Genomic DNA, 13,376 nt, shown 5'->3' with positions numbered 1-13,376 from the left:
AGTGCATCAGATGTGAAAGTTGAGGCAAATATAGAAGCTAATGCAAGCAAATCCAGTAAGCAGGCAGGGTGGGGAGCGTGGAAGGTCTGATAGACTAAATTGCATTTCCTTTAATGCAAGAAGCCTCACGGGTAAGGCAGATGAACTCAGAGCATGGATGGACACATGGGATTGTGATATAGCTATTACAGAAACATGGTTGAGGGACGGGCAGGACTGGCAGCTAGTGTTCTGCATACTGATTCTTCTTGTGTGACGGAGGTGGAGGTAAGAGAGGACAGGGAGTTTCAGTATTGATTAGGGAGGAGATCACACAGAGAGGATATCCCGTGGGAACCTCCAGTGAGGCAATAAGAATAGAACTTAAACATTAAAACTGGGTGATCGCTTTGATGGAATTATACTATAGTACTCCACTAGTCAGCGGGAATTAGAGGAGTATACAGATAGGTGTGGAAATTATAAGTTTGTAATAGTAGGTGATTTTAACTTCCCTAATATTGACTAGAACTGCCTTAGTGCTATGAGATTAGATGGGGCAAAATTTATGAAGTGTTTCCAGGATAGTTTTTAGTATTCGGTGGATGGTTCTACAAGGGAATGATGGTCAGCATAGGTGGGCCAAAGGGCCTGCTTCTGTGCTGTACAGCTCTGACAAGCTGATCAAACAAATCATTAATTTCATGTTATGAATTTGACAGCTAGTGACTTATTAACTCTGCTGTTAACCCATTATAAAAAGAGTCTTCAAACGCTTTATAAGTGAACAGTGCAAAATTGCAATGGAGTGTTAAAAAAAATTAGATTTACATACAAGAAAATATGTGTACTTAGACATGTAGCTATTATCTTTTTGTTTGAGATGTATATTTTTATAATTATTTTAAAATTATGTAACATTTAACTATTGTATAAAATATCCTGAAAGGATTCAAACAAACTATGACAACAACAAACACCTTTCCTCTTTTGTTCTGTTGTAAGTACTAGGAAATTTAAAGCAACTGGAAGTTAAGAAACAGTTTAATTTAAAAACATTCAAAACTTATCTGAAATAATAATGAGAAAGAGCATACATCAGTGTCATTTTTAATGCAAGGCCCCTTTATATTATGCCAAAATAGTTAATGGTTTGCAAAAATCACTGGATATCCTTCAGTCACAGTCACAAAATGAACTAAAGTGTTGACAGCTTTTATCGAAGTGTATAAAACTGTTCCACGTTGCAGGAAATACATTGTTATATATTAACCCCACAATATAAAATTATTTGAAAATCTGATATCAATCAAGATTGATTCAGAAAGTTTTTGACTATACTTTTATGTTTATGGAGTCTCTATTCATCTCTAATTTTAACGTGTTCCCTTTTGGCATTTCTCAGACATTTGCACACAATGTTATAGCTGAATGGCAGACATTTGAATTCAGGGTGATGCATGCAAATTCTGATGGTTTATCTAACCTGGTTTGTTAATAAATATTTACATTGTTTAATATTTGCAACATGATCATTGTGATGAAGCGAGCTGCACAATTTTACCAACAGTGCCTTATTCACTTTGTTTATTTAATTATTTTGCTTGTGTGTCTACAACTTACTTTAAACAGAAGATTTAAATTGTTGGTATTTAAATATAATTTTTGGACGTAACCCTGCTATAATGTTTGGCCTTGAGGACTTTATTTTTCACATTTACAGTCAAAAATGTCTCACCACAGAAATGCTACAACTAACATTTAAAAATGAAGAACAATAAAGAAATTTAAGATCACAAAGAACTAGATTTATATTTAGAAATAGAAAATAACCTGCCATGGGAAGTTACAAATTTGATTCGTTTTCATTTTAATCATTGCTGAAAGTCTGCCACAATTTTTATTGAAAATTGTACAAGTGTATTTATTAGCTAAACTTTAAAGAGTTAACTGAGGAGATGTGGAATAGTTTCACAATAATCTAACATGATTTATGCATAAATGACTGGAAATATTAAGTTGCTTGCAACACCAACTGGTCAGTGTAGGTAAGACATTTCCTATCAATTTTGCATTTATTTTTACCCACAGAAAAAAAAGTTTTTTTTTAATACAGATGAACTTTGCATGTAACTGCATGTTGCCAGATGAAATGCTGCCTTTCTGTAAACAGATATTTTCCCCAGGCCCTAGAGACTGTGATTGACACCAGCTGTCTAATGGAACATATGTACTTTCCTTTTTTATTTGCCAGCTGCATGATAAAGTATTACATTACCTGGAAAAAACATTTACAGGATATTTGCAAGCCTTATTGAAATATGTTTTTAGAAACTTCTTCACTGTTTTCTTTCTATTGTGTTCAAATAGGACTAAAACTGCTATAATAAATTTTCTATAGTTTGTAGCCTAGTGTGTACTTATTACTTTGGCAATTTATAAAGCATTTTGTAGAAAAAGCTAGAATTACAATAGACTGCCTTGATTTTTCAATTGTTTTACCTCGGGCTTTAAAGTTAGTAATGGGAGGTGCAATCAGTAATCGTTATCGGGTGGAATTTCCTGAATTGTACATAGATTGGTGGAATTTCTTCATCATTCTTCACCTCCAGATTTTTTGTTTGCAACACAAATTGCTGGAAGTGCAGGCGATAATAGGGCATCTGGAACCTCACTAAACACTGATAGCAAGAAACTTTAACCCATGAGATCTAAGGAAAGAGATATAGGAAGGGGAAGAAGTAGGGTGCATTAAAAGCAAATTAGTTAGAAAGTGAGGAAAGAGAATGGGCTGGAAGAAGCACAGAGAAAAAAAATAAAGAAAAAAATAAACAAAATGTAACATTTTAGAAAGCCAAGATTTTAGAAAGTTGTAAGCATAATTGCTAACTGCTGGCATGAGACCTTACAGTTCCAATTGTACTCAGTCTCGGCTGGAAAGATTGAGTGACATGCTAGGAACATAAGTCTTAACGTTAAAGGGATCCTTGCATCATTAAGTTTAACTTTTGTACCTTTCTGTAGCAATTTTAATTTGTTTTAATAGTATAAATGCAGTAATTTCTTTAAACATATAAGTTGCTGTTCCCACAAGACTAACATTAAATTAGCAGCGCAAATCATTCTGCATTTTCTGCAGATTTGCAGCTCTTAACACAACTTTTTTCTTGCCACAGATCTTTGTGTCATTTAGTCACTCATAACTGTGTGCATGCTAAACTTGCTATTTTTTCCCCTCAGCAAATTCTGAACAAATATATTGACATGTTAAATGTACATTTCAGTCATTAACTCAGATGAAGGGAGCGTAATTACAGTTCTTATTGTTGATGGAATTTACATGGTTTATCTGAAAACCATCTTTTTGTGCAGAGAGAGGGAAAATTAATTGCAGTAACTTTGAAAATTAAGAAGTATCTTTACTGTAGAATTTGAATTTTTACTTTTGCAAAATCAAGATCATGGTTTACTTCCAAAGGAAAAATTTGGTATTAAAGATCACTTTCATTCTTGCACCAGATTTTAATTGTAATTTTTAAATATTGTCAACTTTTATTCCAAATATTGGATCAGAAAGATTGCCCGATGTTTCTATGTGCCATCAATCTGTGTGGTAGGATAACTTCCATAAATTTGTTCCAGGCCCACCAGATATGACAGAAATACATAAAGTTACCGGGCTGTGCAGTAATGTCAGTGTGGAAAGTCTTGGCCTTGCATTATGGTGCACCGTATTCAGTCATGACACTCAGGTATTTTGACTGACAGAAAATTACAATGAAACATCAAAATGCTTTTCCTGATTGATCATTATTCAGTTATGGTCATGGCATAGGCATGGGTGTAACCTAATCATTGGCCTTTACAACCAATTGACCATGGGTTTCCAAAACTGTTTCCTATATTTTGGGGGGTCGGGGAGGTGCAGGGGGCAGGGTTGGTGCCTGTGATGAGCAGGGACACAGGCCCTCCCTTGTATTATACAAAATAAGTATGTGTGCCTCACTGAAAGTCAGTAAATGTAAATTCTTCACTTGCCCTACCTGGAATATACGGTAACATTTTGACATAGTTATTTAAAGAGCTTTTTTTTGCATAGGTTTCTCAGCCATGTGTCTGTTCAAGATTCAACAGCCACTTAATTTTTGCTATCTTTGGTTTTATCATAGAGTTTCTCCTCTGAACTAATCACTAGTTTTGTAGATGGAGGCCTTGTCAGCAGTAATGTCGAAATTAATTACAAATTTTATAGCCATACACCGAATGGCGTAATTTTCAATACAAGAACATTAATGAGAGCTTACCTAGAATGACTTGATCCACCTGGCTGAAAGTATGTTTAAAAGTTCATGTGGACAAAATACTGCTGCGGGATTGGGGAAGAGCATGAGAAGCTGCATAGATATACCCTGTTGCATAATTGGTAGCTTGGTAATTCATGGAAATCTACATCAGGCAACAGAGTATTTTGTGCAATTGACATGCACAGTTTTTGTAGATTGTGATTTGCATGAGAATTGTTTTATCCCATTGCATTGCCCAGTTCATTTGCACAGCAATCTTTATGGAGCGAATAAAGATTTTTTTGTAGTGAAATATATCAGATCATCAACATGGTGTATCTCAGAATGTAACAATACCTGCAAGCCACTGGATCTGAAACACATGGTGTAATAGAGTAGCAAGATACTTCTGTGCTACGTTTGGTAGATTGCCAGTGTCGGCTCTCATCTCATGGAGAGGTTTAGTGTGAAGGGCATGTGCTCTGTCTAGGAAGGGAAGTTTGATCAGACCATCATTGGCCTTATTAACCTGCCCTGCCACTTTATTCTTCTTATTTTTTTCATAACAGCAAATTCCTGAGAGTGAATCTTTGATTGTTTACCAAATTGGGGATATTATATAATAGAAGGTAAAAGAAGATGAAAAATGTATTTTATTTAATTTAAAAATGGCGATTACTTTTTGAATGAAAATTCATTTATCAGCATTACTTATTGAAGAGGCTACTGTTTTAAAAAGAAAACTGGTGAGGATGGTTAATTAACAAATTTGCAATCAGTCTTCCCAGTATTTGTACCTTACAGCCATAACAATTCCTGTTCCCTATCAAAGTTCACTTGTCCTTGATAAAATGTACAGTGTCATGGAATGGTTATGGAACAGAAAACAGCCATTTGGTCCTTCATATCCGTGCTGTGTCCCCAACCGTGCATCACACTATTTCCACTAATTTACTTGCCTTATCTCTGCAGCCTTGCAATTTTTTCTTCACCATTTCTTCATCCAATTCCCTCCTGAAAGCACAGTGGATTCTGACTCCACCATATCCACAGGTAGTGCATTCCAGGTTCCAACACCATGCTGCATAAAAAAAGTTTTTCCTCATTTCACTCTTAATTTTCTTCCCCTTTATACCCAAGATCTCTGGTCCCCAACCCCTCTGTGAATGGGTATATTCTCCTACTATCCATTCTGGACCTCTCATTATTTCATCTACTTCTATGATTGGAGGAAGATATAAGGGGGATTTCAGAGGGAAGTTTTTTTACACAGAGAGTGGTGGGTGCATGGTACGCACTGCCGGCAGAGGTGGTGGAGGCAGATACATTAGGGACATTTAAGAAACTCTTAGATGGCCACATGAATGATAGAAAAATGGAGGGCTATGTTGGGGGGAAGGGTTAGATAGACCTTAGAGCAGGATCTATGAGCATTTAGAGAATCATGGACTGATTAGGGACAGTCAGCATGGTTTTGTGAAGGGAAGGTCTTGCCTCACAAGCTTGATAGGGTTCTTTGAGGAGGTGACCAGGAAGATTTATGAGGGTAGTTCAGTAGATGTGGTCTACATGGATTTTAGTAAGGTATTTGACAAGGTTCCGCATGGTAGGCTTCTTCAGAAGGTCAGAGGCCAAGGGATCCAGGGAGGCTTGACTGTGTGGATTCAGAATTGGCTTGCCTGTAGAAAGCAGAGGGTTGTGGTGGAGGGAGTGCATTCAGATTGGAGGGCTGTGACTAGTGGTGTCCCACAGGGATTGGTTCTGGGACCTCTACTTCTTGTGATATTTATTAATGACTTAGATGAGGGGGTGGAAGGGTGGGTTAGCAAGTTTGTAGATGATACAAAGATTGGTGGTGTTGTGGATAGTGTGGAGGGCTGTCGAAGCTTACAGAGGGATATTGATAGGATGCAGAGCTGGGCTGAGAAGTCGGAGATGGAGTTCAATCTGGAGAAATGTGAGGTGGTACACTTTGGAAGGACAAACTCCAAGGCGGAGTACAAGGTAAATGGCAGGATTCTGGGCAGCGTGGAAGAGCAGAGGGATCTGGAGGTTCATATCCACAGATCACTGAACGTTGCCTCACAGGTGGATAGGGTAGTTAAGAAAGCTTATGGGATGTTAGCTTTCATAAGTCATGGGATCGAGTTTAAGAGCCGCGAAGTAATGATGCAGCTTTACAAAACTCTGGTTAGACCACACTTGGAGTACTGTGTCCAGTTCTGGTCACCTCATTACAGGAAGGATGTGGAGGCATTGGAAAGGGCGCAGAGGAGATTTACCAGGATGCTGCCTGGATTAGAGAGTATGGATTATGAGGAGAGACTAAAGGAGCTAGGGCTTTACTCATTGGAGAGAAGGAGAATGAGGGGAGACATGATAGAGGTATACAAAATATTAAGAGGAATAGATAGAGTAGACAGCCAGCACCTCTTTCCCAGGGCACCAATGCTCAACACAAGAGGGCATGGCTTTGAGGTAATGGGTGGGAAGTTCAAGGGAGATGTCAGAGGGAGGTTTTTCACCCAAAGAGTGGTTGGTGCATGGAATGCACTGCCTGGGGTGGTGGTGGAGGCTGATATGTTGGTCAAGTTCAAGAGATTGTTAGATAAGCATATGGAGGAAGTTAAGATAGAGGGATATGTAGGAGGAAGGGGTTAGATAATCTTAGGTGTGGTTTGAAGGTCGGTACAACATGGTGGGCTGAAGGGCCTGTATTGTGCTGTATTGTTCTATGGTTCTCTAAGATGTCAGCACAACTTCGTGGGCCGAAGGGCCTGTACTGTGCTGTTATGTTCTATCAAATCTCCCCGCAGCCTTCACAAAAAAAAGTCCTAGCTCTTCAAATCTTTATTGTCCCTCATCTCAGCAACCGTTCTTGTACATCTTTTCTAAACTGTTTCTAATGCCTTCACATCCTCCCTGCGTAGTGGTGGCCAGGATTAGTATGGATAGATACTGGATGCCTGGCACAGACACAGTGGGCTGAGGGATCTGTTTTCATGCTGTATGACACTATGATAAAGCCAAGAATTGTGTATGCCTTTATACCCACTTTCTCAACCTGCCCTGCCACTTACAATGATTTGTGCACATGTACCACCAGGTCTCTCTGTTCCTCCACCTCCCTTAGAATGTGGTTCTGTATTCTAACCTGCCTCTCCTCATTCTTCCTCCCAAAATGCATCACTCATATTAGCCTGTCTTAAAATTCACCTGCCCACTCCACCAGCCCATTGATACCCTGCTACAACTTATCAGTATCCTCTTCGGAGTTCACAGTACTGTTGAGTTTTGTGGCTTCACAAAAAAAGAAATTCTGGCTTGCAATTGCAAGCCTATGCCAATAATATAGATTTAAAAGAAAGCAATGACCCTAACATGAATCCCTGGGGAACACCATTATTCATCTTCCCCTATTCCAGAAAACAGCCTTTCGCTATAGCCCTTTGTTGTCTGTTACTTAGCCACCTTGGTGTTCATTGAAACTATGTTGTAAATTTAAACTGTTTTTGTCATTTTTTGCCAACTATTTCACTGTGTATAAACTAAGAACAAGAATTTTTCAAGGATATAAATTTTATTTTCCCAGTGCAACAATGGCTAACATGAGGGGATATAATTTTAAGGTGATTGGAGGAAGGTATAAGAGGGATGTCAGGGTAAGTTTTTTTACACAGAGAGTGGTGGGTGCGTAGATCGCACTGCCGGTAGAGGTTGTGGGGGCAGATACATTAGGGACATTTAAGAGACTCTTAGATAGACACATGAATGATAGAAAAATAGGGGGCTATGTGGGAGGGAAGGGTTAGAAAGATATTAGAGCAGGATAAAATGTTGGCACAACATTGTGGGCCGAAGGGCCTGTACTGTGCTGTAGTGTTCTATGTAAAAATAGTCTTATTTTAAGGAATCGCATAATAGTACCTTATGTGGAGAAGCGAAGGCATTTAAGAATGTATTTTTGTTATCTTAATTAATAGTTCTGCTATTGTGTGTTTAATATGCTTTTGAATATTCCAAAGCCAATTTGGAGTCATGAACTATCACAATTTACCTCCCTACTACTGTTGACTGGGGGAGAGACAGAATTCTACACTATAATGTATTTTGTCAGTCAGTTCTAACCAGGTTTTCACCAGGACTTGCTTTTATCCTCTACCATGGCCTCTTTTTAAAGCAGGCAACTTTTATTATTGCAAGACAGATCATAGATATTCACCCAAAATCTAGAACAGGCAGGGCCATGCTTCTCCACGTCCTCTACCTGTGGTAGCTTGGTGGATGGAGTTTGCAGCCAGCGGGGCCAACTGTTGCCTGTTAATAGTGATTTATTTCTGCTGATTTATTAACTTTAATTCCTCTATCTAGCTGTAACTCAAAGAATCTTAATTAGCTAGCATATTTAATTTTAGAAATATAATTTCATAGTTCACTCTTAGTTTAACATCATTTTTTCCTATGTGCTATGTACTAATTCACTTGAACTTTATTGTCCTGTCCTTTCAGATTGATTATAGGTATACAGTAAATGGGAGGAAGCTGGCAACTGTGCCCTTCCACTTCCCCATCTATCCCAAAAGAAAGCAGTCGGTTTTCATAATGGTGTTGCTATGGTTAAAGGCAAATTGCATGTTGAGTTCTGCATTATCATTCATTAACACTGTGCAGATAAAGTGGCATCTCAACTTTGCATGTATTTTCTTAAAAGCTGTTTTACTTCGATAAATAAATGTTGGTTGACTTGCTTGTTACTGAGAAAAGTGACATGTCAATGCAAATTAAACCACTGGAAAATAGAATTTTTCCAAATAATATTTCCAGATTAAAAGTTTTGTTATATTTCATTATGCAGGAAGCATGTGGGATTAATGAATATGATAGCTTTGTGTGCTGCATACCTTTGTCTAAGCTTGCTTTAGATCTTTCTTTGTCTAATCTACTTCTTATGGTCTCTGGCTCCCTCTGCAGGATCCTTTAGATCCCACACGCACTGTTATTGTTATTCGCTCTTTGGTGGTTGGTGGGGTTGCTGAATGTGATGGCAGGGTGCTACCCGGGGATCGGCTCGTCTTTGTCAATGACCAAAATCTAGAGAATACTGCTTTGGCAGAAGCTGTTCAGGCTTTGATTGACGCTCCGTCTGGCAAGGTCCGCCTTGGCATCTGCAAACCAATGGTGGTAAGCACCGATAATGCTCATGAAATGTAAACACTTGATAACCTTATAGTTGTGAAGAGATCTCAACCTCTAGGAAACTCTGTGTGTGGGAAGGTAACATTAACTTCATTTATTTTACTATGGAATTCTGTATTTATCTTTCTTAACATGAATGCAATTAAAATATAGTAGAAGTAAACTTTTTGTTTGCATTCAGCCACAGGTTTACAACAGACTTGTTCAGTTTCAATCCAATATGAATTGACATAGCTGATCATTTCAGTGTAAGATAATCTAAAAACTAAATAAGTAATATGGCTTTCTCATCTTTAAGAAGTCCAAGTGTTATACCTTTGAGCACAAAAGTTAGAAAGTGAGCAAATTCATTTTACCGAGGTTCATGAAATTCCTTGAAATTGTTTTTTTTTGCCATTAGGCATAATGTGGTTATATATATATGATTTTATTGGAATAGTTTGTTGTTTTTAAAGTGTTTCTGTAGTTACATATTTTTAACAACAATTGCACAAGTGACACAAAGGTAAATGCAAAACTTCTGGCAGTACTATTACATGGAAATATTTTCTTGTATTCCCTTATCCTGTAACCAAGGTGCCACAGCAAGTTTTTAACTGATCTTGTTAAGCAGCATGGGCATTTACTTTTCTATTATTGAACAGCTGCTTAATATTAGATGCTTTTGTTGCTGTCTTTGGATTTTGCAACGTCCACTATCAAGGGAAGCTAATAATCATGCAGTTCAAATTTAGTATTTGTACGGGTATGTCATTGATCCTGTAACTGATCTATTTTGGAATGCATTAGGAGGAGAAGAATAAAGGAGGATGATAAAACTGATGAAAGATGAGGCATAAGGACAAGAAAATGTTGGGCTTCACATACAGAAATGTTCAGAGGAGGCAGGGCATGTTAATAAGACCTTTATTTAAAGAAACCAGTGTCCTGGGCTTAATAAGTGAAGCCAAAAAGTTCAAAACCCTTTATTAATCACAGTTCAGGCCTTAATTAGATTAGTGCTCAAATCCAGACATGACAATTTAGGATTTGCACTGGAGATCTATCAGAATGATAGAGGGATGAGGGACAAAACAAAGAGAAGTTATTTTCTCTTTATTAGGAAATTTCTGAGAGGATTTGGTAAAAAAAAGAGAAACTGTTTGCTCTGATAGAATGTTTGGTAACCAGGAGATTATAGATTCAAGAATGTTAGCAAAAGAGCTAGAAGATAAGATTTTCTCTTTTGTGTATCAAGTCATTTTGGTTTAGAATGGACCATCTGGAATAATGGTGAAACAGATTTGATGACATTCAAATGAAACTTCTACATATAATTGTAAAGGAAGAAATATTGCAAGGCTGGAGTGGAGTGTCGGGGAGAAGAGCTGAAAAGAATGCTGTTTATGAGGAAAAGTTGAGCGAGCTAGGGCTTTTCTCTTTGGAGCGACACAGGATGATAGGCAACTTGATAGAGGTATATAAGATTATGAGAGGTATAGATAGAGTGGACAGCCAGAACCTTTTCCCAAGGGCGGCAATGGCCAATACTAGAGGACATCCGTTTAAGGTGAGTGGAGGAATGTTTAGGGGAGATGTCAGAGGTAGGTTTTTTACACAGGTTGGCACAACATCGTGGGCTGAAGGGCCTCTACTTTGCTGTACTGTTCTATGTTGTAAGTTTCCCCAACCACCACCCCCCTCCCCCCCGAATCAATTAGTTACAATACCCAAGCATCATGCTTTATAGAATCTTGCCCCATTTCTCTGGATCTATGACATTGAAGAAGTAGTTATCAGACATGATACTAAACATGTTTTCATTTGATGTCTTGATAAATAGCTTCAGAATGGGTCAGAAGCAAGAATCTGGTTGAACTAGTTTGTCTTCTCCTAACTGTGGTTGACTGTAATTCTCCTATTACTGTTTTTGGTTAAAAATGACTAGCTTTGTAGTAAGTAGGGAGTCAGTGTAGCTCTGCATGCCCCAGATTAATAACAGGCTATGCTTTGGTTCACTAAGTTACATGAGAATCCTTTCCTTAAAATAAAATATAACCAAGGCTTATAGGATTGTTATTAATGCTTGTGCAATTCCACTGAATCTGATTTCTTTGCTTTAATGATTTAAAGAATGATTGTCATATTTAATTAACATGAATGACATGAAGCATTGAGATGAATAGCAACAAAATCACAACTTCAAATAAGAAAGCTTATTGCAGGCATAATAATATGTCATTAGTTCTATATGTATATTGTCAGCTGTACTTGCATATGAAAATTTTGGATCTTCACATGTTGACCACAAATTAATAATAAGTTGATGTCTTTATAAGGAAAACCATACCTTATTGTAAATATTATATGGATATTTTATTGCTCTCTTTGCATTTGTTAATATCCTTAAGCACTATTGGAATTTGTGGAAATTGTTGAGACTAAAAGAAAAAATGTCTCAAAAACCCTATGGTAGTAAATGCTCATTTAATTTGCACAAATTGTATTTTTTTCAGACTGAAGCAAATGAAAATGACATTTCAGACTTCACTGGCTCAATTGTTACTAGAGAAAATATAAAAGATGATTTGGATGTATTGAATTTAGCTTATTCAACAAATCTGCCAGTACCCCAGGTAAGTGCCTTTTATATTTGTTTAAAATTGATATTGAAGTGTTTCTACATAGGTATTTATGATGCATGTATGAAGAGTTGTGGTTATGTTACTGGGCTACTAATCTGGAGGATTGCACTAATCATCTGGAGATGTAAGACAATTGCCATCATTGCAACTGGGGAATTAAAATTCAGGTAATTCATGAAATAAATCTGGAATAAAACTGGAATCAGCAGAAGCAACCAGCAAACTGCTGGACTATCATAAAAGTAAATGTACTTCAGAGAAAGAAAAGTGTTTTTTTCCAGACCCACAGAAATGTAGTTGACCCTACTACCTTCTGAAAAAAGAATTGCAAACTGGTCAGTATCAAAATGCTATCATAACATGCAACAAAAGCTAAACAGGACTGACCACTTGGCATCAACCAAGGCATGGGAATTAGCAAAGACATAACAGTTCCAAATGACAGTCCAAAATCTTTGTCACAAGCACTTGGGACTTCTGCTGTAACTGGGAGAGCTGTCTCGAAGACTCGTTGCATCTATGAACCAATGCCTTTGACCCCTCCATCATCACCCCTGTCCATGTCCATTCTCACCAATAAGGAAAGCCTACAAGAGGTAGATCCATAATGATGTACATTCAGGAGGGAAAGGCATTGGAAGTACTTAATATGGTTTCTAAATGTCATGAATTATTTTAGTGTCAGTGAAGAAACCTGCTCCTGAATGCAACTTACCTCATTTCCTCAGCTGATGAATCACCATTTAGAAGAAGTATAGAGGACAACACGAGGAGTATAGAGGAATACACTATGTGTGGGGACTTCAGTGTCCAAGACCATGGGCAATTTGGTAGAACCAGCACTGACCAAGCTGGGGAACATAGCTGCCACATTGGGCTGCAGCAGGCGATGAGAGAATGAGGGTACTTGTCCTCATCATGCATGGCACTACCACTCTGCTAAATGAGATAAGTTCAGAACACACCTAGCTGTTCAAAACTGGAATCTAAGAAACGTTGTTGGCCTTCAGCAGCAGATTTGTTGTCCAAAGCAATCTGCAGTCTCAAAATCAGACATTTCCCTCACTTTGCCGTCAACTAGGAAACCAATGCTTGTCAATAAGAAATACAGTAGATGTGCCAGGAGCAGCACTAGGCCTATCTAAATATGATGTGCTAATCTCATAAATCTATATGGAACATATTCTGCCTGGAGGTCAGTGACTAGTGGTGTTCTGCAGGGATCTGTTCTGGGACCCCTACTCTGTGATTTTCATATATGACTTGGATGAGGAGGTGGGTGGGTGGGTGGGTT

General features: G+C 37.9%; 1 protein-coding gene across 7 annotated transcripts in view; it reads left to right on the top strand.

Moving 5' to 3' along the window:
* patj (PATJ crumbs cell polarity complex component) overlaps nucleotides 1-13,376 on the top strand; it is a 226,077-nt gene that overhangs the window by 64,451 nt on the left and 148,250 nt on the right. For 6 of the 7 annotated variants that reach the window (XM_052011643.1, XM_052011644.1, XM_052011648.1 and 3 more), the window contains 2 exons: nucleotides 9,234-9,443; nucleotides 11,954-12,073. In XM_052011643.1, coding sequence (XP_051867603.1) covers nucleotides 9,234-9,443; nucleotides 11,954-12,073 — 330 coding nt within the window. The remainder of the gene's footprint in view (nucleotides 1-9,233; nucleotides 9,444-11,953; nucleotides 12,074-13,376) is intronic. The other variant, XM_052011649.1, reaches the window with a different exon arrangement.

The sequence above is a fragment of the Pristis pectinata genome, chromosome 3, assembly GCF_009764475.1.
Source record: "Pristis pectinata isolate sPriPec2 chromosome 3, sPriPec2.1.pri, whole genome shotgun sequence".
NCBI classification, from domain to species: domain Eukaryota; kingdom Metazoa; phylum Chordata; class Chondrichthyes; order Rhinopristiformes; family Pristidae; genus Pristis; species Pristis pectinata.
The sequence above is the reverse complement of the archived record's forward strand: the minus strand, read 5'-3'. Positions and strand labels throughout refer to the sequence as shown.